At 46.1% G+C, this 23,664-nt stretch overlaps 2 protein-coding genes across 4 annotated transcripts in view; one reads left to right on the top strand and one right to left on the bottom strand.

Moving 5' to 3' along the window:
- The window catches only part of LOC138530274 (uncharacterized), a 391,407-nt gene that overhangs the window by 295,291 nt on the left and 72,452 nt on the right, over positions 1 to 23,664 (top strand). The gene's annotated exons all lie outside the window — the stretch shown is intronic.
- Positions 1,643 to 23,664, bottom strand: part of LOC138530222 (guanylate-binding protein 1-like) — an 865,941-nt gene continuing 843,919 nt past the window's right edge. For all 3 annotated transcript variants that reach the window (XM_069640892.1, XM_069640890.1, XM_069640891.1), the window contains exons 10-11: positions 4,822 to 5,015; positions 1,643 to 4,145 (exon numbers count right to left, since the gene is read on the bottom strand). In XM_069640892.1, coding sequence (XP_069496993.1) covers positions 3,927 to 4,145; positions 4,822 to 5,015 — 413 coding nt within the window. In that variant the 3' untranslated portion in view covers positions 1,643 to 3,926. The remainder of the gene's footprint in view (positions 4,146 to 4,821; positions 5,016 to 23,664) is intronic.

Genomic DNA, 23,664 nt, shown 5'->3' on the forward strand with positions numbered 1-23,664 from the left:
TAGACTCATGTATTAAAATATTATAGATCTGTAGTGCACCACGTGCAGTTAACAAGCTACCGTTTAAGCCTGTTAGGACCAAATGATTGGTTGTGGGAAAGGAAGTAGATAAGAAGGGTTGGCAGTCGCATCCATCCTTCTCTGATCAGTAGAAGGCTGTGATGCCGGCCCGTGCCTTTATCTGAGGGTGGGGTGGTTATGGGAGGCAGATGTCACCTCCCATGGCATGATTCTGGACCGGAAGACGGTACACAGGGGGATCCCCTGAAACACCAGACGATACCGCACCTCTGTGGCAGAGGAATGTCAATTGAAGAATGCCCATTTTGTGCTTCAAGGAAGATCAAAGTTGTATACTTATATTTTATTATTGTTCTGGGGTGGGGATTGGGCTTGTAAATATGAAATGATGTGAGCAGACGGATGACTTACTTTAGTGGAGAAAAGGGCTCTGTTTCGCTGTGGGGTGTGCAACGTAGCTCAGATGCTGCCTCAGCCTAACGTTGAGACATAGCGCCAGGGTGGTCTACAAAGCAGCATTGGGACTGCACTTGTGTATTCCAAGTTGGCAGATAAGCATCAAGTAACATTGGTCTGCGTCAACACAGAGCTCCATGGCACCTCATTGCTGGCAGCACCTTAGTCATAATGTGGACGTTAGTAGTCGTGTGACAGAGAGCAGCGCTGCTGAGCTGGAGAGAGGTGGTTTCGGTTGGGTGAAGAAAGGAAGTGTAAGGGTCAAGTCTAGAGAAGTACAAATGGAAACAGGGAGAGGAAGGATGAGAGTATTGGAAGGGAGGCTAAAGGGAGTTTCAGTAAAAGGTTTGAAGGGCAAAGACAGGATTATAGAGGAGGTTGGGGGAAACATCAGACAGGAGGTGCACAGTAGATCAAGGAGAACCTTGGGAGACACATTGAAAGCGAGGTTGAAGTGGTGCAGAATTAGGAGGAGGCAATCCTGAAGCCTGAAAACTACAAACCTAGGTGGGTTGGAGGTGAAAGCGTGTGAAGTGGCATCCAGGCGGTAGTGGAGCAGAAACAATAGAGTGGAGAGGAGTTGAAGAGGCCCCCTTAGGAAGAAGACCATTGGTAATCATCAAGGAGGAAGACTAGGATGGAGTCCCTGAGACAGGGAGGTGGCGAGGAATATAAATTAGAGGAGGCCAGGTTACCAGTCTCCTGGGGGAAATTTGAGGGTGTTGTCAGCGTTTACTGAGCCCCATTTTAACTATTGAGAGGGCTAACATGCAGGCACACCTAGGCCTGGGAATCCCTGAAAGGAAGTGTCTGCTGTATCGAGGACAAGAAACAGAGGACAGGTCCATGCAGAACCAGAAGAGAAGAAAGAAGCGTAGGGACACTTAAAAACTCCAGGACGGCAAATCATTGTGAACTGATCACTTTCTCCAGGAAAGGAACCTGGTTTGAGACTTCCAAAACTAAGAACTGTGGAACTGAAGCAGAAGCCATCCTGTGGTTGGCGCTGAACCTTTTGCATTTTAGTTATTTTGGTCCATCTCTGTAACCATCCCCAAAAAACCCTTGTTCAACTACAATTCTTAGTCCCTGCCTTGTGTTGATGCTACTCTACTCCATAGCAAGGCATAACACAAATTGACTCCTATTAAATGACAATAAATAATGCAGGACATTGGTCAAGTTTATTCATAATAATCCTGAGAACAATTTTAGATACTTTACACAGTGATACATTAAAATAGCCTTCAAGCACCTGCATCAGTGATACTTATTTTTTTTAGCTCAGTGGACTATAGAGATGTGCTGGTATCTCCAATATTGGAAACTCTTACGTACAAGCAGTTTTTAGCAGCTCCATTTTTGGTTGTATGTGAAATGGTCTATTTAATTTTCTTGAAAATTACTTAGAGATTTATAAAGACCACTCTGAGACCGCTCAGAGCAGTCTCTCTAAATCTAACTGTCGCGCCCCTGCCCAAAAGCGAGTGCGCATAGGGGCTGACAGGTGCGGCGGGGACAGCCGGAAGAAGACAAAAGTCGGCTGTGAGGTATTTGTCTGCGTGCCTGTGTGTATGTTCTGTTTCGGCGTGTGTGTTTGTGTGTGTTGAGAGAGTGCATGTATCTGTCTGTGAGGGGGCGGGCAGGCATGGTTATGGCAGAGAGGGCACAGAATTAAAGAGGAGTTTGGGGGGCAAAACCCGCCGATTTTAAGCAGGAGATTGGTTTTCAGGGGGGCGGAGGGCTAAATAGTGATATCATTTGAATATTAAAGGCTGCACCAAATTAGCCAAAAGAAATCTGTCATTTTTGCATGCAGCCTTTAATATTCGAAATGATCACATAGGACCACATTTCTGTATGTCGCAATGAGTACATGTATTTTGCTGATATTTACAGAACATAAATATAACTAGAAACAGCATAGGGATGTACAAGTGCTTGGAAGATGCAAGGTTATGTACACAGGTAAAGGTGCACATGGCTTGACCTTTCTTTTCAAACTCGCTCTGCAATCCCATCTCTGCCTGGCTCAACAGTTTCTCCAATGTATTACTAAATCGGGAGATTGTATGAGTAAGCTACAAAATGAAGAGACATATTGCAGGGCTGTTTTAACTATGCATAGGTGTGCCTGTGTAGGGATGTGTGTGTGTAGGTGTGTGTGTGTATAGGAATGTGTGTAGGTGTGGGTGTCCTGCTACTCAGCTCAAACCATGTGTGTGTGGTTGCATGTGCCCTGCCCTTCAGCTCTCTCAGCTCTCAGTATCCAGCTGTGAACTGTGGTGCCCTCTGGAGCCTTTTCATCAAAAAAGATGCTGCCCCACGAAAGCCAAAATCTGAGCAGAAAAACAAAAAGGACAGCAGACTTCATCCACATTTATGCTTTACATGCACTATCTCACATTGAACATGTTTGTCCAACTAGAAGAAGCTACCTTCTCATCAAAATACTGCCATTAACTGATCCTTCTCGATGAATTGGGACCTACTAAATTGGGAGATAAGGATCTAGAGAGGGGGGTCCAACTCGCATATTTCTATAAAATGTCCTCAGTGTACAAGGTAGCTGGTTTGCAAGAGGTGAGCTGGGATGGAGTCAGCACTGCTAGCAGCAGAACAAGCAGCGCTGCCAGAAATGCTGGCGCTCGTTCCCCGTTTCAAAATAATTCCTTGGGCAGACGACCTGGCACAAATTAAGCACTTCCTTTCAGGCTCTATCCACTATTTGAACCTATAATGGTATAGCACCATCATGAAACAATCTGGGACGTTGGGGATTCTTGCTCTAGAACAAGTTCCACAACTTGCAACTCATTAGCAACAACTGGCACACAAACACATTCAAAAGCAGTGATCTGACACAGCAGCATTCCGTGCCTTGCTTGGACATCCTGGGAATGCACAAAATACACCTGTACAATTCATCAGGAAGTTCCAACACTATTGTTATTTAATCTCATTTCAAGGGCAGTTTCAAAAGTCTCATATGAAGGTACACTTAAAAATTCTGTTTGGACTTGGGGCTCCCTCTCAAATCCACATTTACCTGAAATCTTCAATTCAGCTTGTGTCTGGACACCAAGACCTGTACAGCTTCCTGGTGTTTCAAATCTCCTGTGATGTGAATTAAGGGACCTTTATCCCCTGTGTGTATAATGTGCTACTCAGGGGCGTTGCTAGGGGGGGTAAGGAGGCTATAGCCCCTGAACCTTTGGTTGTAGCCCTGGATAGAATCTCAGGAGCTACAGCCAAAAGACTAGCTAGCCCCCAGTCCCAACAGTTCCGACATCAGCTTAGCCCCAGGTCTTTTCCAGACCTAGCAACTCCCCTGGTGCTACTTCTTGCCAAGGTGACCAGAACACTCACAGCAGAAACAAGAGACTAAACTGTTCCACGACAAAGAGGCATATCCCTGCCACACAATCGCTGCACACAGGAGGTTAAACTCAAAAGAATCGACTTAAAATGCTGTTTCCTACGCCCAACAACTTGCCGCCAATGCCGGGCAAGACGAAAGAGGCAACTGCCCAAATCCCATCAAGAAGATCAGAAAACCAGGAGGATTTGTTGTTGGCCTTATCCAGCTGGCCGTGCAGGTTTTGGATCTGGGATTGCAGAGAGTTGGCATGCTCCTGGAAGCCTTCTCCCAGCATCTTCTCTTGTTCCTAAAGGGAGGAGAAAAGCTGCCTGTAAATACCCATCGCTAAAACACAACAGCAGTTCAACCACATGTAAAATATCACTCTATGGAAAGTAGAGACAATTACATAACTAGGAACACATTTGAAAAGCCACAAAAAAGGCTCATTTCACAGAATGAAATGTCTGAATAATGAGAAGTGACTTTTCAGTCAACCTAGAGTTATATCTTTACAAATGACAAGGACACTGGACAGCTGGATGGGCAGCTCTGGCGTGAGAAACGGGTCTAGTGACCCATTATGATGATGGTGGTTTGAGAGGATGTCTAGGCATTAGAGTAACAGCTTGTGTATTCTGGGCCTTAAAACGATGGCTGGTGAGCACCGGGCATTAGAAGGATTGAGTGAGATCTCTGGGTGTTAAATGAATGACAGGTGAGCTCTATGTACTTAAATGCTGGCTGTTAAAGGAATAGGTTGGTCAGTGCTGGAGGGAGGTCTAGTGCCATAGGAGGCACAGGGGTTAATAACATCACTCTGTGGGGAGTGGGAGGGGGGTGGCAGCCACCCGGCCCAGTCCCTACACTAGTATCGCTACTGAGGTTGGTGGAGTTCTAGCATTAGAGGGGTGGCTGGTAAATGGGAGGCTGTTTAATAAACCACCTTTACCCCGCGGCCAAAGAAAAAGACTTGGCCTTACCTTGAGCTTGCTGGTGAGAACCCTTTCATTCTCCTCCACCAACTTCTTCCTGTCCTCCTCCATCTTTACCATAAGCTGTTGCACATGCTCCTCATAGCTGCGCTTCTGGCCCTCCAGTTTCTGCTGCATCTCGGCGTGCTTCTCCTCCACCACCAATCGCTCCCGTTCAGCTGCCTCAGCCCGGAGCCGCCCCTCTGATCAAGAAAAGGGGAGAAAGAGAGCCAGAAATAAAGTTTCAAAGTCATTGTGTGTAAAAGAGAGTGGAGTAAAGCCCATTTTTTCAAAAGCCTTCCAGTACTTTCATCAGACACCACTTGAAGGTCCATCAGCCACAATCTTCTGGTGTCCATACTACTATCTGCAATGGTTTCTTATGGTCTGCGTTCTGTGTAAAAACAACACCACGAGATTGGAGTCTCACTGTCTGCAATCTCTGTAAAATCACACTACCATAATCATGCTGCACTTAATACCCAACTTGATGTTATACTTCAGCACTTATTTATCCTATGCACTTACATCCGAGATGCTCTTCTCCGTTACCCTAAATCCTGCAGAAACGATTATGTCCCCAAAGCCTGTGAAAGATCAGACATCCTTTTCCCCCTTCCCTTCTTTTGGAACAGTACGAAATGGCTGTACACGCGGTATGCACCTTATATACTCAAATAAAATAAAAACATAATATAGCCTTGAACAATGAGGAAGTGGTCATCATTGTGCGATAATTACTTGGAAAGGTCTTTATCCCAAGTGATAACCCCTCCCAAGGTCTATTAGCACCTAGTGATAGTAGCAGTAGATGTTTTGACGGTGAAGTAAAAAACGCTACTTTAATAGTGAGTAAATATGCAATCTGACCCAGTATTAGTATATTAAATGTGATTTCATGTTGTAGTGTTTAAATAACAAGGTTGTCTTCACAAGTTAAGTATTTTAATTGTAAAGTTGGTTAAACTGGAGCAGGTCCATCATGAGCAAGCATTAGGTGTCACATAAACAAAACAGTTTCTCTATAAGGAAACGAAAGCATTTTCTTATGCTTTAGCTTTCTCTACAGTGAGAGGATTTGGATGTTGTAGCAAAAAAATGGTCCTCCCAGAGAGGAAGTGTCTTAATGAAAACAATCTTGACTGTACATTGGATTATTTCGCTGTCTGCTTTTGAAGTCATAATGTTCATAATGAAATGAATACCAGTAGTTATTGACTGTACGCTGAACATTCCAATGGGCTGAGAGGAGGTCAATAACGATCTCCATGTGCTAATAAATAATGGTTGCCTGGGGACTATTACAGGGGGAGAAGCTGTCACTTTTGTCTGTCTATACAAAAGGTGCTTTCTGGCCACTCCTTTCCTTTACACTTTAACGTGCATTGTGTGGCCTAGTGCGACACCATCTAAAACATGTGCTTCCCTAGCTTTGCTGGGCGTGGGACTTCAGTGGACCTGCAGTGCTAATGAGGGGAACTTCAACAGACCCAAAGCTTGTCAAATATTAGTGTCCATGATGCACCAGAAGGGAAGGCCGGCTGCCATTTAGATGCCTTCACTTGATTGTATTTTTTTATTTTTTTTATTTATACGGTTTTTACAAACCTTTAAAAAGGAACATAACCTCTTACAAGCATCCACCCACCACAGAATACTTCGTTCAGGATCACCGTCCCCATCTACCTTTCCCCTAAATCATCAGCTTTCAGGATGGACAATGGCCCTTTATACATTTCCAAGTCATCAACAACCATGTTCAGCTGCTGTTCAATTATTGCTAAAAGTTGAGTCAGGGGAAATAACAGTTTTCGATCCGTGCCGTTAAACATGTGATCCCACCATTCCTCTGCACACAACGAAGGGTGGATGGCACCCCAAGGTCCCAAAAGTAGTGTTCTGTTGTCCCGAAAGCTATTACAAAACAACACTAGATGTTTCAGCGTCTCCGGTGCTTTGGTACAAAATCTACATCTAAGGTTTATGTTTTTGTTACCTTTCCATTTTTGTAGCCGCTCTTTCGTTTTAAACAAATTTAAACGAAATAACATAAAGCGTCTTCGTGCCATTGGTTCCGCAAACAAATTGATGTACCCTTGAGGCGTAGTAAAGGGGCGGACTTCCATCGGCGCATTTGACATCAGCGTTGCCGTTGCTCTTTCAGTACACGTTTTCTCCCAGTCCAAACGCCAGATTTTCATTTCAGCGGCAACTGGATTTTCGTGAAATAAGCTGGGCTTGATGTCGTATTCTAATAATAAGCTTTCGCATCTGTGCATCCATAAAGCCACCATATTCTGACCATTCGACGTTGCGCTATGGAAAAGTTCAAATTGCAAGATATTTTCTTGCACTCGGGTTTTTCGATATAAGGCCAGTAAACTCCACATGATCCTTGCATGCAATGAAATCAGGGATAACTCGTATCTGATACACGCGGTCGAGTTCCCTCTGGGGAGACCCAACACCTTTGACCAAAATTGGTTCTCCAGGGAGGGCCACAATTCATGAGAGCATCCCAGAGCATTTTCTGCTCCATAGATCAGGACCGGCACGACTTTTTGCTGGTAGAACATCCGCACCGGTTCCAAGGAGAATTTCCCATATTTCTTTGTCATTAGCAGAGCTTGGTTTGCTAACTGAGTACACTTCCTTTTCGTGTCTGCTACCCACGGGGCATCATTGATGCATGAACTTATCACCATTCCCAAATATTTGACTTTGTGTGATGTCGTCATCGGGGACCCACTCATGTACCATTTTAGATTTTTTGCTTTCCTTGAAGTAGCCCCTTGTAGATTTTTGAATATTAATACTTCACATTTCTTTGCGTTAATCAGCAGGCGATTTTCGCCAACATAGGCTTGTATTGTGTCTAATTTGCGTTGCAAGCCGACCGGTGTCAGGTCCATGATCACCAGATCGTCGGCATATAGAAGCCAGCTTACGTGCACATTATTTACTTTAGGTGGATTAGAGGACACTGTATCTAACGAGTATCCCAAGTCTGATATATACAGACTAAATATTGCAGCAGCAAGCGGGCACCCTTGCTTGACTCCCTTGTAAGTCTTGATTGTGGTTGACAAGGACCCTCTTTGATCAAGTCGAATTTTAATCGAGGTGTCCGTGTGGAGCTCTTGTATTGCCGCTACTAGATCTTCTGGACAGCCCCACCTGTGCAATTCTAACCATAGTAAGTCACGGTTAACAGTGTCAAATGCGCTAGAAAAGTCGATAAAGGCCAAGTAGATGTTAGTGTTTGATCTCAAGGCCTCCATTTTTAACAGGATAAGCAACAGTAAGTTTAAAGAACAGCCCACTTGTTTTACGAATCCCGCCTGGCGGGCATCAATGTGACCTGTTTCAACCGCCCATGCTACCAATTTTTGTTGTAAAACAGTGGCATAGATCTTGCCCAAGACATCCAAAAGAGCCACTGGTCGATAGTTACCTGGATTCGACCGGTCTCCTTTTTTAAATATAGGTACTATGACCGCTGATTTCCATGATTCAGGGGATAATCCTGTGTTGTTTATTCTTTTGAATAAGGTTACGCATAGCTCTGCCCAAATCTCAGGATGTTGTTTGATAGTATAATTGGTTAACCCATCGGGGCCAGGTGCTCTCGAGCTATTTGCTTTTGCAATTATCGATATGATGTCCTCCTTACAATAATCGATTGAACGAGGTGGAAAATTAGGCGCACCACTATCCTGCCCCTTATATAGCTCTTCAAAGTGGGCGATCCAGTCCTTCTCCAACACTGAACACGTTTGCAAGGCCTGTTGAGGTGCTTGCATGGTGTTAATAATCCTCCAAAACTCTCCTGAATGTTTGTTCTGTAATGCCATCAGCATTGATTCTGCATCATTTTGGACTGTCATATGTTTATGGGCCTTTAGCCAGTTTTTATACTTCTGTTTTGCCATTCTAATGTTCTCTTTTCGAACACCCTGGTCTCCCAATCTGGCGTGACGGATCACTTGTCTCATCTGCCTTTTATGGACCTGTATCTCCTGGTCAAACCAGTGCTTGCGCGCCATATTTGAATGTTTAAGCCCAACATGTTTGTTTTTGAAGTTGAGCAATAGGTATGCATAGTCGGTTTCGGTACTGTTCTGACAATAAGCTGTTGCCAACTTCGCCACCTCATGCGACTCCAGCCGTAGTCTAACCCTATTAGATGAGACTCGTATGTTGTGATTCCACCGCTCAAAGTCCTCCTTTGATTTCATACTGAGACTTGTTAGTAGCATGTTATGATCGCTATTCATTTGGCTTCTAACTTTGAAGAACTTTATACGAGCATGTAGATTTCTGGAGACAAATATATAATCAATTATTGATTTATCCTCAGCTCGATGCCAAGTTGCGGTTGGTTTCAAGTCTCCGATCGTGTTTCCATTTAGCATTTGCATTTCTCGGATGTTCATTTCCTCCAACCAGCTATTACTCAACACCTTTGTGTTTTTAGTGGTAGTGTTAAAGAGATCGATGTTCAGGTCCCCGCAAATCAAAATATTTGCGTGCTCCTTACGCACAAACAGGGTATCAAGAATCTCAATGATTTGATCTACAAATTCTTGTGTCCCTGCCTCGAGTGGTTCCAATACACATTTAGAAGAGACATCTCATCTGGTTCTTCGGCGCTACCCCTGTCGTTTATGATCGTAATTTCCTGTATGAAGGGGGAGTGGTTAATCGACTCGCTAATCCTGTAGCCCGAAGTTTTCTTCACTAGAGTTAATAACCCTGCCGTCGGGCGTCCTTTTTCTAATTTCATAGCAGGATTAAGTGCCACTTCATATTCACTGGCAAGCGGGCTCTCTCTTAACCAAGTCTCTTGCAAGCACACAATCGATAGACCTTCCAGCCAATTCGTGTTGAAAAGGTGCATAAAGCCTCTGGTGTTCCACGAGGCCATTAAGCACTCGCCAGAACCGGGAAATACTTGGCATTATTGTTGATTTTTTGTGTTAATCGTTGTTGCTACCCAACCCCACTCACAGTTGGTAATCTTGGAACTCAGGCCCATGGTGTCCGTGGCTGATATTAGTCTGCAATTTTGACCTCCGTTAATTGTGATTCTTATGCTTTCTTTAGGTGCATCTTGAGAGCTCACATTTCTGAAGATAACTGCGTCTTTTTCAACTTGTTTTGACTCAGGGCCCCTTGTTCTATTGTCGAGGTTAAAGACTTTCCTTCCAACAATGTTGCTCACTGAGCAAATCTCTGGAGCGTTGTTGTGTCGTCGTAAAATACTTGTTTGTTGCAAGCATTTTGAAATATCACCAATATTTCTGTCCAGACATTCAGGGTGATTCGTCCTCTGTACTGTCAACTCGTACACTTCAAACCCCAGTGAAAATAGAGCAGCGTTCGCTTCCATGATAGATTTAACTATTAACGACGAGGTCACATGTAAAATTACCTTGTCGTTCCGATTTTCATTAGGAAATTCAACGACCTTAACATCACTAGACTTAATAGCACGTAGACTAGGGATCAAGTCGAATAGATGAATGATGTTAGCACGATTTAAGATCAGATTGTCCACGGAGTCCAGCCTTTCAATCATTAATTTAAAGACCGGCGTTGCTCCTTTAGTTTTTGTCATTTGCTCTTTGTTCCTTTCTCGAGCAATTTCACTGGAATAGGCTTTTGTATGGTCTAATTTGTTGCTGTCGTCGAATTTTATAGTCTCTGCAGCACGCTCTTTGGATCCAAGAGCAAAGCCTACTTTCAAATCGACTTTTCTCGGTATATCTGGGCAGGTTTCATTCGAAATTATAGGATTTGTGCCTTCCTGTTTGGCGCACAATTGCAATCTTTTTTCGTGCATCGTCACAAAGGGTGGACTTGGCGGGACAGTTTGGTCCATTATCAGTTTTTCTGGTTCGTCGACAGTCCGACAGATTCTAACAATCTTCTCTCGAGTAATTAGTGGAGATGTTTGTCGATCATCCTTTCTAGGACTCTTATTCGGCCGTGATGAAGCCTCTGTCACTTTAAGCTCCTGAGCTGCTGTTAGCCGGCTCGGTTGCGCAGCTCCCAAAGGATCTTTAGGTCCCATTTTGATACTTTGCGGTCTTTGTGAGTTTACGCTGGGAGGGGTCACGGGAACAGAGCATTGAAGATCTAAAATATTTGCTCCTTCATTTAACCGTATCTCTGTGTCAACAGGATCCACTTCTAGTATATCTGTATCATTGTAAATTGACATATTTAAAAGCTCTTCAGGAATGCTCTTTAACACCTCGTCGTTCTCATCCTGTGAATGCTGATTTGAGGCTTTTATAGGTAAGGCCACTTTGGACGTCTTTACTTCTGTTTTCTTACAATTTTCCGTCACGATTTGAACGATTTTAATGTTCCTTAAACATTTTCTTGCTCCTGTATTTGTGCGACCTCTCTTTGCTGGCATGTTTTTTGATTTTTTTGTGAGATTTGCCGCTTTGACCTTTTGTTCCGCCAGTTTTGCGCTGTTAGGCGTTCCACCAAAGATGGAAAATATCTGACGTTTATCTTCTTCATGCACGCTCATTTGCCCCTTATCCTCCTTATATACGGGAGTTTCCAGCGTTGAAATAGTAGGAGTTTGATCCTCAATCGCTAGTCGTTGTTTGCAAGCTCTTGCTTGTTCAAAGGCTGTATTGAAGGAGATCTCGGGTAATTTATCGCACTCCTTATCAGAGCTGTCAATTTCTATCATTGAGTTGTCTGTTGTTCCCAACCTGACTGGCTCAGTCGGGGTCACTGTGTCTGTGCTTTTGGCGCTTGAAAGATCAATAATAATATCCTGTGAAGACCGTTGCGCCTCTTCAGGGATATCAGCCGCTTTTACTGTACCACCAGGATCACCGCCTAGTGGACCTTTCGCCTTTTTTGGCATAGGTTCCAAGGATCCGATTATAGGTTGTTTTGTAGGACGACCTAATATGGTAGTGTTTTGAAATATGGCCAGCGCTTCGTGCGCAACATCAGCAAGCAATTTTTTATCGATTGCATCATTTCTCTTTTGCTCGCGTGTTGATTGCAATGAAATGTCCAGAGATTTCAATATCTCGAGGACATTTCCTAAGGACTGGCCACTTATTTGTTCCACATGAGTCACTTTTGAATTCAGTAAAGCGGTCAATGTTGTTAGATCCTTTAAAGAGTCATTCAGATTTTCGTAGAGTTTCATGTTCCTACAGAGAAATTGCTACTAATGAAATTAAGACAGAGTGCAACTCAGCGGATAGACCCATATTCTTGGATTCCAGCAAATTAGCATCGGAGGCACGCTTCGATGGAATAGCCAATCTACGGATTCTTCGTATCCTTATTTTAGGAAAGGGTCGCTCCATAAGTGAGGAGTCAGACAGATCACATGATCCTGAGATAGTGGAATTGGAGTGCAGTATAGATCGAGTGCTCAAATGTGTTGAGTCCAACTGCACCTGTTTAGTATTGGTTGCTCTTTTTTGAGAGTGTATGTGGTTGAACGACATGTCATTCAAAGAAGATGAGTTTCTGCTCTCCAATGGGGCACTTACAGGTGACTTCCTCCGTTTATATGATACATTAGACCATATGTCTTTATTTGAGTCAATAAGTTGTTCATTATGCCGTTTAAGAGTAGACTTTTGCAAGTGGCCATCCTGGACAAACGCTCCTTTCCCCACAGTACTATGGGCTTTGTTCATCACAATGAGATTAGCTAGAATGTTATTTGCTATGTCCATAGAGTCACAACGTCTCTCATGTTCGTGTGGGGCTTGGCCACTCACTGGGCCTCCTCCCACCTCCAAGGTTGAAGTAGCCAAAACTTTTATTTTCACTTGCTTTACCGCCACGGTTTCACCATCGTGACCCGTGCGTATATTGCTCATCCCCTCATCCGCTGCGGGCATACTCTCACCTGTCTCCAGGGAGTTCCCTAGCCTTCCCACAGCGGCAGGGCACTGACCCACAGTCCCTCCCCCGACCTCAAATGCCATGACCAGAGTAGCCGGGGGGGGGCACAGAACTCAGTGCCACTGCATGAGCACCATCGCAGGCCTCGGCTCCCGCCTGCTGCACAGCTCCACCCCCACACCCAGCACCGTCACTAGTCCGCGACGGCGACGTGGCCTCTCCTCTGCCGCCGACGCTGCCGCGCCGGCACCAAAGCCATGCATCACCTCCGCCGCGCAACCGGCGAGACCAGCAGGGACAGACCCGCTCGCCGTGCACAGAGCTCCCTCCACGGCACCCCCGGGAACGACGCAGACCGAAGACTGCTCGTTCACCACGGGTGAGTGAAGGCTGAGAGGTTCATTTTTCGTGAGGCTCACATCAGAGCCCTCTTTGCGTTTTTGTGATGAGCATGTAAAATCACATGTAGGCCGTGTAGAACTATTGGATTTGGGGTTTTCGGGGTGACTACAGCTGTCAGTCCCCACACATTGATGTACATTTTGTAGATCACACTCACTCTCGAACACGTGATCATCATCCGAAATGTTTGTGTACGTGATGTTTTCTTCACTAGTGGCAATGTTGACATCGTCGCAGGTAGAAACACATGTGAAGAAGCGACTAGTTTTTTTTTTTGTAGCAGTGGAAGTTTTGTTTGAGGTTACATCACACCCACCTGGTCTCACGCGTCTTCTTTGGGCACGCGTTCTAAGTGCTTTCGTGCAGTTGTCCGCCATCCCTGCCAATGCTCGCCAAACAGCCTAACAGCCAAAAAGGTCCTCAGCCCTTCACTCCACAGGGCTTAACGCCGCAAGGGCGCTGGAGGCGGCCTTAAGTAGTCAGCTGACTCTCAGCTGTTAAAGGCACACGCACCTCGGGTGGAGAAGATGGAAGTCTCCAACAGTAAGCAGTAGTCTTCTCCAGCTCGCCACAGCCTAACAGCCAAAAAGGTCCTCAGCCCTTCACTCCACAGGGCTTAACGCCGCAAGGGCGCTGGAGGCGGCCTTAAGTAGTCAGCTGACTCTCAGCTGTTAAAGGCACACGCACCTCGGGTGGAGAAGATGGAAGTCTCCAACAGTAAGCAGTAGTCTTCTCCAGCTCGCCACAGCCTAACAGCCAAAAAGGTCCTCAGCCCTTCACTCCACAGGGCTTAACGCCGCAAGGGCGCTGGAGGCGGCCTTAAGTAGTCAGCTGACTCTCAGCTGTTAAAGGCACACGCACCTCGGGTGGAGAAGATGGAAGTCTCCAACAGTAAGCAGTAGTCTTCTCCAGCTCGCCACAGCCTAACAGCCAAAAAGGTCCTCAGCCCTTCACTCCACAGGGCTTAACTCCGCAAGGGCGCTGGAGGCGGCCTTAAGTAGTCAGCTGACTGTCAGCTGTTAAAGGCACACGCACCTCGGGTGGAGAAGATGGAAGTCTCCAACAGTAAGCAGTAGTCTTCTCCAGCTCGCCACAGCCTAACAGCCAAAAAGGTCTTCAGCCCTTCACTCCACAGGGCTTAACGCCGCAAGGGCGCTGGAGGCGGCCTTAAGTAGTCAGCTGACTCTCAGCTGTTAAAGGCACACGCACCTCGGGTGGAGAAGATGGAAGTCTCCAACAGTAAGCAGTAGTCTTCTCCAGCTCGCCACAGCCTAACAGCCAAAAAGGTCCTCAGCCCTTCACTCCACAGGGCTTAAATCACTTGATTGTATTTTACATTGCACTGAGGAACCAGGGAGCCAAACGGCTTCATCACAATGGCATGATTGCAAAGTGCATGGAGGCGCCCAACTGAGCGCACCAAAAGAGGTCTCTTCGGGAGGAGGGGAGGCGCCTTGGGCCTTGTTAGCTACTTTGGAACCTGTCCAGTCATATCTTTTCCTGGTTCAGTCCCATAGCACACACTGAGACAGTCCTTGTGGTGATGGGATAAATATAGAGCTGCGCCAGGACTGTTGGAAGGTGCATTGGAGATGGACTGGAAGCTGGGTCTTGCGGTGCACTGGATGAGTGAGATATTATAAATTACTCACCGTAGTGACTAACGTACTCTTAGTCCATAGTCCCCTTTCCTCCATACTGCATGGGCGTCCCTCGCGAGGGACGGGAGACGGAACCTTTTTCACCAGAAAAATCTTCTTCCTCTCTAAATTTAGAGGCGTGCAGAGGCGCGGCCCTGGGAGCATGCGCTGCCCTGACTCCGCCCTCCAGCGCCACACCTCAGTCCCCAAAGACGCATCGAAAATAAATCTACCATTACCTAATGGCACCAGATTATTAGGGGGGAGGATGGTGGGACGTATGGAGGAAAGGGGACTATGGACTAAGTACATTAGTCACTATGGTGAGTAACTTATAATTACTCTTACGTCCCGTCCCCTTTCCTCCATACTGCATGGGCAATTACAACTGTATGTAGCCCCAGGGTGGAGAGGAGACCCTCCTTAAGCAAACAGGTTCCGGAGAACCGCCTGTCCGAAAGCTGCATCTGATCTGGAGCCGGCATCCAAACAGTAATGCTTGCAGAAAGCCAATGGAGAGGCCCATGTGGCCGCCCTGCTTATGACCTGCCAGGGGACATGGCGCTGAAAGGCGATGGTCGTTGCCTTGGTCCTAACTGCGTGGGTATGCATGTTCCCCGGAAGGGGTCTATGCTGGCCCTCGTATGCTTCGTTGATGGCCGAGACCATCCAGCGTGAAATGTAGGCTTTGGAGGCCTGATAATCTGGCCTGGCGCCTCCAAAAGTGATGAATAGGGCATCTGACTTGCGGAAGCCCTTGGTCCTGTCCAGGTAGAATTTCCGGGCACGCCTGACATCTAGGCAGTGCAGAACTCTCTGAGGCTCGTCCTTCGGGTCCGCAAAGAATGTAGGAAGGACGATCTCCTCGATTAAGTGAAAGGCTGATGGCACTTTAGGTAGAAATGCCGGATGGGTCCGCAGGACCACCTTATCGTTGTGAAAGGTAGTGTACGGCTCTGAGGCGACTAGGGCCTGGATCTTGCTGACCCTGCGCGCCGAGGTGAGGCCAACTAGCAGGACCGTCTTGATGGTGACCAGCCTGATGTCCACGGACACCATAGGCTCAAATGGCTTGTGCGCGAGGGCGCCCAAGACTAGGTCCAAATCCCACAAGGGATGTGGCTTCCTGATGGGCGGGTAGAGTCTAGCGAGTCCGGCCAAATGTCTCCTGACGATCGGGTTGGAAGAGGAGACAATCCCTTCCTCCATATTCCTGTAGGCCCCAATGGCTGAGAGGTATGTGCGGCAGGTGTCCATCTGCACGCCAGAGTTGGCGAGGTGCACTGAGAATGACAGCATGTCATCCAATGAACAAGCCAGCGGGTCGATATCCTTGGAGTGTTCTCAGTGGCAGAACCTGGTCCATTTACTTTTATACTGGGCTCTGGTAGCCTTGCTCTAGCCCCCTGTATGATTTCCAGATTGGCTTGGCATAGTTTGAGTTGCTTGAGCGTCACTTGCTCAGGAACCACGCTGTGAGGGCCAGCTTCTGGGGGGCGGTGTGGACGACCTAGCCCCCCTGCTGTGTCAGAACATAAGTCTCTTATGTGAGCGGCGTGCGACTTGCCTCGCTCCTCGGGCTGGTGCCCGGTAGGTGTATCCACCTCGACCCGGGGGTCGTTAGAGCTGCGTTCAGGCACCCCCTCGGTTGTGCTGCCGGTAACAGGACATAGCCCCTCGGCCATGATGCCGGTACAAGGGCAGAGCCCCTCGGGTGCAAGCCCGTTAATAGAGCCTGGCGGCTCCTCAACCTTGGCACTGGGAGGATCCGAGGACCCCTCAGCCCGAAGGCCGGTAGCTGTGACAGCCTTGGTGCGTGTGTTGGTATGAGGACCAGACCGGTCCCTCCCATGTAGGAGAGTCCCTCGGAAGGAGTCTCCCTTGCGAGGTGTGGATGAAAATATAGGCCTTACCTCAGGCCTGGATCGATGTTTCACGAAACTCTTGAGATCCTCAGAAGGAGACACTGAAAGAGCTCCCTCCACCTGTCAGTCTGTTCTTCAGCGCTTTAGAGGACAGCGAGCCGCACGCCAAACAAGCTTGCCAACCGTGGTCTGGGCCAAGGCAACGTAGGCAGAGGGCATGGGGGTCTGAAGTTGGGAAGGGCCCGTTGCAGGATGGGCACCTGCTGAACCCTGTCGAAGTCGACATGCGCCGGGGAGGAGCTGTAGTGTCTGAGGACCGAGTACCTATTGAAAAAAGACAAAAGAAGAAATAGAGGAAGAATCCGTGCATGTAATTACATGGCCGAACCCAAACCCAGGAGCGCTGGTGAATTCGGGCCGTTCCCATCGACGAGGAAAAGGGGACTGAGGTGTGGCGCTGGAGGGCAGAGTCAGGGCAGCGCATGCTCCCAGGGCTGCGCCTCTGCGCGCCTCTAAATTTTAGAGGGGAAGAAGATTTTTCTGGTGAAAAAGGTTCTGTCTTCCGTCTCTCGCGAGGGACGCCCATGCAGTATGGAGGAAAGGGGACAGGACCTAAGAGTACCTCTCCTTACGTGGCACAAATTGCAGGGCTGACTCCTGAATCTTACGGTCTGGCAAGAATTCCAGGAGTGGACCCAGAAGCTTCTGATAGTGGTGCTGATCTCAACCGCGAATTCCTCTGGCAGTCCTCATCGCCAACATTCATGCAATCAATTTTGTGGGACCAGAGACCTGCGAGTGGGGATTGGATCTTCATGGGATGTTGGGCAACACGTATGAAATGAACAACTAGAAATTATAATTTTTACGTTTCAAAGGACTATATTCTTAAGGCCAACATGACCACTACACCTAGGCGCCCAGCGAAATGTGTAAATGCAGGCCGAGTTTCAAAGGCCTCCCAATGTGAGGTGGGGACATTCCTTTCCTCTGCAGTGCCTGTAAGAAAGTTAAAAAGGAAACCACAATACCAGACCGAATGCACACAGAATTAGCCTCTCTTATGGAGATGGAAGACCCAGCAACTAAAAGTGACCTGGTGCTACCTTTGGGTGGCAGTGTGGCAGAAATGGTACAAACGATTAATTCATTGGATCAACTGGTCTCGGAAACGGAAAAATTGATTGATGAATTTAAAATGGATTGATGAATTTGAAACCTTGCATGCGGGCAATAATGTAAACTCTTGAAATTATCAAACAAGGTTGAAGGTTTGGAAATGCAATGTCTGATGCTCAAACTGACACTAGGGGATATGAAGAACAGGTCTAGATGCAACAAAATTTGAGTTCAAGGAGTTTGGTTACATATCCTGTATTCAGATTTGGAAGGCTGCAGGCAGGATTTATTTAATCCTATTCTCTGGCTACAGGACAAAGAGGAAATTAAATTTGACAGAGCCCACTGTATCCATTCTTCCATACAACACCAGAAATATCTCCTTCAAGGCATTTTTGACAAGGATTCACTTATTTCAGATTAAAGAGGACATCTTGTTAGCTGCCCAGAATTCGACTGAAATTCTCTTCTGAGACGATAATATTAGGCTCTTCCAAGATCTATACCCTACCAACACTCTCAAAGCGTAAATCCTTAGAGCCAATGAAATGAATACAGCTAGAGAATGTACATTACTTTTCACCTACTGCAGCAATGGTTGATCGCAACTCCAGGCGTGGCAGAATGTCTGCTCCATCCTGACAGAGCCTCAAGCAATAGGCTAATTCCACTTTTCCAAGCTACTCTCAGGGCCTTAGGAAACAAGAAAGGCTGGTTGAAGGTCCATCGGCTCAGTGTGAATCATTCATAATCCATAAGTGATTAGAGTGGGGTCCTCCACTAGGAGGAGGTTACTTGAACCTTCTAGTGAGTATATTGGGTCCTCTAATGCTTAGTGCTATATTTAGAATTTTGTAACCTGCACCATTGTTTACCGCATATTGTCTATTTAAGTACCATATACACAAAATTACATCCCATGTGCTTCAAATCCTGCCTTTTAGTGGTCTTGCATTTTGGCCTTCTTCCTGCCTTCTCAGGTCAGAATCTCCCATATAATGGCATGCGCAGGCCTTCGGGGCAAGTGCTTTGTGAAACAGAAGTAGATTAAACTGGGTTTGGGTCCCAATCCACACTTATTCCAGGGGATGCTGTTTGCTCTACAGATGTGGGATCAGTGGCTATCCATGACTGGCCAGCCCTTACCCATTTGAGTGGTCCAGTTCCTTTCCAATGGTGGGCGTGAGCAGCCCCCGGCCTGGATTTCAGATAAGCTGAGCTCTGGGGCCATTCTGAAGGTCGCCCACTGGAACCAGAATCCGAGGACATGAAGACTGGACTGGAGACCCTGGACTGGTGTGATCAGTCAACCCTGCATTCTGCAACAGTATCCTGCTGTCAGTGAATTTTTGAAGTGCCCTGGGATGTTCCTGCGGGCTGACCAATGATCAGGCCTCTCTGCTGCAACAGTCGCCTTCAGAAGCTGGAACTTGGGACTCTGCAGGTCACTGACGTGTGCCCAGGAAGTGTCACCTGCATACGCTGCTTCCCTACATAAAGAGGGGCATGTCTTGTGCCTGTTCTTTGCTGCAGCAACAAACAAAGCCTGCTGATCCCCGACTGAGGATTCTTCCCGCCACTCTTCACCTACTGTGTCCTGGGGGTCCATCCTCATAGTGCAAGCTGTTCTGTGGTGCCTGGCCAATCCAGCTGCAATCCTGCTGGAGCTGTCCTACAACTGGAGATAGGAACCGCTGCCTAGCTTGTCCCAAACGTGACATCTGCTCTAGCCACTGGACCTCCACCAATGGGGCCAAAGACATAAGGGGGGATTGAGTACCCCGCTGGTGGTTGCTTGGAAAAATTGGAGTTCGGGGTGCAATTGTGCCCACTACTCTTTGTGCCCTTCTCGTCCCATAGGGATTGCCTGGGCATAAATTCCACTGCATAATACTCCACTTACCTGGCTGTGATCGCTTGAGCTAAAGCCCTTTGGTTAGCCACTAGTGTGGTGGAATTGGAAGTGTACGCCTAATTTTGTCCATTGACCTTTTACCCAAAAAGTGTACTTTTAAACTGAATTTTATCTACCTGTTGGCTGAAGGCAAAACTTCTGCAGGGGAACTTTGAATCTTCCTAATCCCCCCTTTTCTGGAATTTACCTGTATCTTGAACTCTGCAGACTGTGGAACTATTGTTATAGGGAAGGACTGCTTAAGTTAGGTGCCTGCCTTTAACCATTTTTTCCTTCCACTTTACTTGGTACATTTTTTGCGTTGCTTGATTATATTGCTTTTTAATGTTTTGAAGTGTAAAGTAGTGTGTGATCTCATTTTGAGGTTACAAACTGTATATATGTGTAGATATGAGAGTCATTTTGACCTGCAAGTGCGTTTAAGGCCTAATACATAGTATATTATTACATTTCTCTGGGGAACTTTATTACTTGAATATCTCCAGGTGTTGTTAACTGGACTCACAGACCAGTCCTTGATCACCTAAGTCTCCCTTACTGCATATCCTACACTACCTTAAGGGAGTTTGTGAAGACCACGCGCGAAAAAGCCCTTGCTCATCACCTGGGTTGGTCTCTGAGAACCCTTCACATGACTGCTTCTGAAAATCCTTCCTCACAATTGGTGACAGGCGTTGGGATAGAGGTGCCTAGGGCTCTTTGAAGGCTTACAGGGTACCCAACTTCTAGGCTACACATAGATTTATTGCAGTAAAGCTTGAGATATTATATATTGCATAAATCTACAGAAATGAAAGTATAGACTGCTGAATCCCTGGCCAAGAACAAAGTGGATCGGTTGAAAACTCAGTGTTCTGAAAGGGTAAAGTGAGTTAATTTAGAGACTAGTGGATCACCAAGAATCTGGAAATGTTTGTCTACTGACTGAGGGTGAGGAAAATGCTGGCTGAGGACCCAGTGATTATGTTTCTGTATTTCTGCCCTCGGTGGCTCTCTCTTCCCCCAGCCTTTCCATCTCCAACTCTGAGGCACATGCCCTCTTAGGTTTGAAGATGAAAAAGTGCAAGATCAAGGAAGCGGAACTTAATTTAAAAAAATCATCAAGTGTGATTGAGTTAAAACCATGTCAACATAGTTGCTGAAATCAAATTAATAAATATGATACACATTAAAAACAATCTTGAGTTACCTTGATTAGATATTTCAAGAGTATTTGCATTGCGTGTCAAGATACAATGTATATGATTTTAAAATACATCAAAAATGTAAATCAATCGAATAATAAACAAGGAAAGACTTCTTGTAATTAGCGCATGCCTCAGTTGGATAACAAGCAACAATATCATATAACTCCATAGAACATACAATACATTAGACATGGACAGATACATTGACTTACCTGAGGCAAAACAATTACTGAAGATCTGTAGGTGAATCTCCCTAGTAATTTGTTGGTACTGCTAGTAGAGGGCGGGACACTGGGTTAGGAGATGTGTGTGTTTTCTGTAGCCAAGGCCATCCACAGCATCTGCAAATTAATTTGTGACCCAAAAGGCTTTTGCCCTATTGGGTGCAAGTTTTCTTCCAGCAATGCAGTTTAATTTATTACACCAGTTCCATCTTTGTGCCTTTTTTTTAGTTGCTCTTTTAAGATCGGGTAACCTAAAGACCAGTGTGCAGCCCATTCAAATCTATTGTGAAATGCAGTGCAGGAATGAATGAATGGTTGTAGGATATCGTTACTTAGCAATGTGCCAAATAACCCCATCATGATATCAGCTTGCGTTAGGATCTTCTTTGCATAGAGCAAGCTATGCCTCAGTTGCAGTGTAGTGGTCTGTGAGACTAATCGCATATGCAAGCGAATGGCTTGCATAGGGGTACATAGTGGTAATTCCAACATGAAGCGCCACAATATACCCTCCAATCTATTAATCCATTCTGTCTTAAATTGTATGCGTCTCTCTAAACTATACATTATACCTGATATAATGCTAGATTTATAGACTTCGAAAAGAAAACCCACTTGTGTGGCTTCTAAATCTTTTAACAAGATAACATGTAGTGGAAGCTTTTGAGAGTACATTTTCCTCTAGATTTGACTGGGCTTTTTAGTATTACTGATCATTACACCAAGCATTTAAACTTCTTAACTTGCTGTATACTGGTTTCTTGCATAGGCCAAGTTTTATTTGATGTGCTTCCATTCTCGCCAAAAACCATATTCTCGGTCTTTTCACAACTAACAATTCAGATAATTGGCGGCTGAGTATATTATCAGTGCCCTGGGGGAGCGCTTGAATCCAATGGGCGTCTGGTCCATCACAACAATGTCATCTGCATAACCCATTCATGGCACTTGAACAGGGCCTATCTTTGGTGGAAAATGATGGGCAGCTGCAATGTATAAATTGAAAGTAGAGTGGGTGCATGCACCACTGCCTTAAACCAGTATTTGTATTGTAAAGATTTCAGTATGCACCAGCATTACCCAATATTATTTTGATAGTCATGTCTGTATACACTGTATACTCCAAATGTATTTAGCTTGTACCAACGCAGATTACATTCTCTGTCGAATGCTGCTGTAAAGTCAATAAACGCCACATACAATGGTGGTGTTTATCTATGCTTAACTCGCTAGACAAGAAATTGAAAAACTATAATACTGTGAACTGTGGCAGATCCTGGCTGGTATCCAAGTGTTCTCCAATATAAGAGTTATTTTCACTTTTAGATCTCCTTCTCTAAATTTCTTGGCAATTTGCCTGAATTTGTTGGAGTATTTGGAATTTAAACCTTCAAGCATTTTCTGACAATGGCCAGTCCTAATGGACTAATTGTGACAGCGGAGCCAAGTTATGAAGCTTGTTCTGGCTTTACGCATGCATGCTTCATGCATCAAGGCACCTTTTGGTACAATATCGTACTGTGTGTCGAAGAGCTCACTTACGCTCAGCAACTGCAGCATCATATATGCATCCATTTCTTTGATTTTGTGCCATAATAAAATGTAAAGGTTATAAACCACTAGTATCATCTCACCGGAAGAGCCACTTCACACATTGGCCCGCTATGTCATATTTATTTACCATATACCACGAATGCCACTCTTTTCCCAACTCAAAAGCTTCAGAGAGCTGCCACTGCTGCTGACTGCCACACTTAAACCTGCACTTCGTACACTTTGCATGCCGCTTTGGGTTTTTAGATTCCAATAATTTCCGGGGTAGGGTAAAGAACAGCACTGTTTTCCCAACTGGAAAGTTGGAACAGGTTACTTACTGTTGTTCTCCAGAATGGGTCTGGCATGCTCATGAATATTCCTCGTTGTCAGGCCGGGAACCCTCGGTAAGAAAAGAAAAGCAGTATTGCTTTAAAAGCTTGAATACTGCCTTTCGCTTGATATCCAATCACTGAAGACCGGGTCATACTGCACCCATCCAATGACGGTGTCTCCCTGAGTCCAGGCGGCCATCCTCAGATTGGAAGCACATGAGGGGCCAGAATGAACCCAGAAGAGCCACAGCAGGGACGGAGGGAGGGTTTGCATGTGAATCCATGCCAAACCCATGCTGGAGAGCAACAGTTACAGGTAAGTAACGTGTTCCTTCTCCAGCATGGAACAAGTTACTTACTGTTGTTCTCCAGTATGGGTCTGGCATGGATTCACATGCTCATGAATACGATTATACAGCAGTAACATATACACAACCATGAGAGGTGGCAGGGCTCAACAGAAGTACAACACTTACCCCTGGAACCGACTCACCTCAAGCAAACAGGTTGCGTAGCACTGCTTGGCAGACTCTGGACTCCTCCCTGGAATCCCTGTTGACACAGTAGAATCTCGTGAAGGTGTGAATCAACCTCCACGTAGCAGCCCTGAAAATGTCCAGCAGGGGAACCCCAGAGAGAAACGCCATCGTAGCAGCGTTGGCTTTGGTGGAGTGGGCTCTCGGCCGGCCTGGAAGGGGTCTGTCAGCCAGACGATGACAGTGCATGATGC

The sequence above is a fragment of the Ambystoma mexicanum genome, chromosome 1q (assembly GCF_040938575.1).
Source record: "Ambystoma mexicanum isolate Mex_15411 chromosome 1q, UKY_AmexF1_1, whole genome shotgun sequence".
Classification (NCBI taxonomy): Eukaryota; Metazoa; Chordata; class Amphibia; order Caudata; family Ambystomatidae; genus Ambystoma; species Ambystoma mexicanum.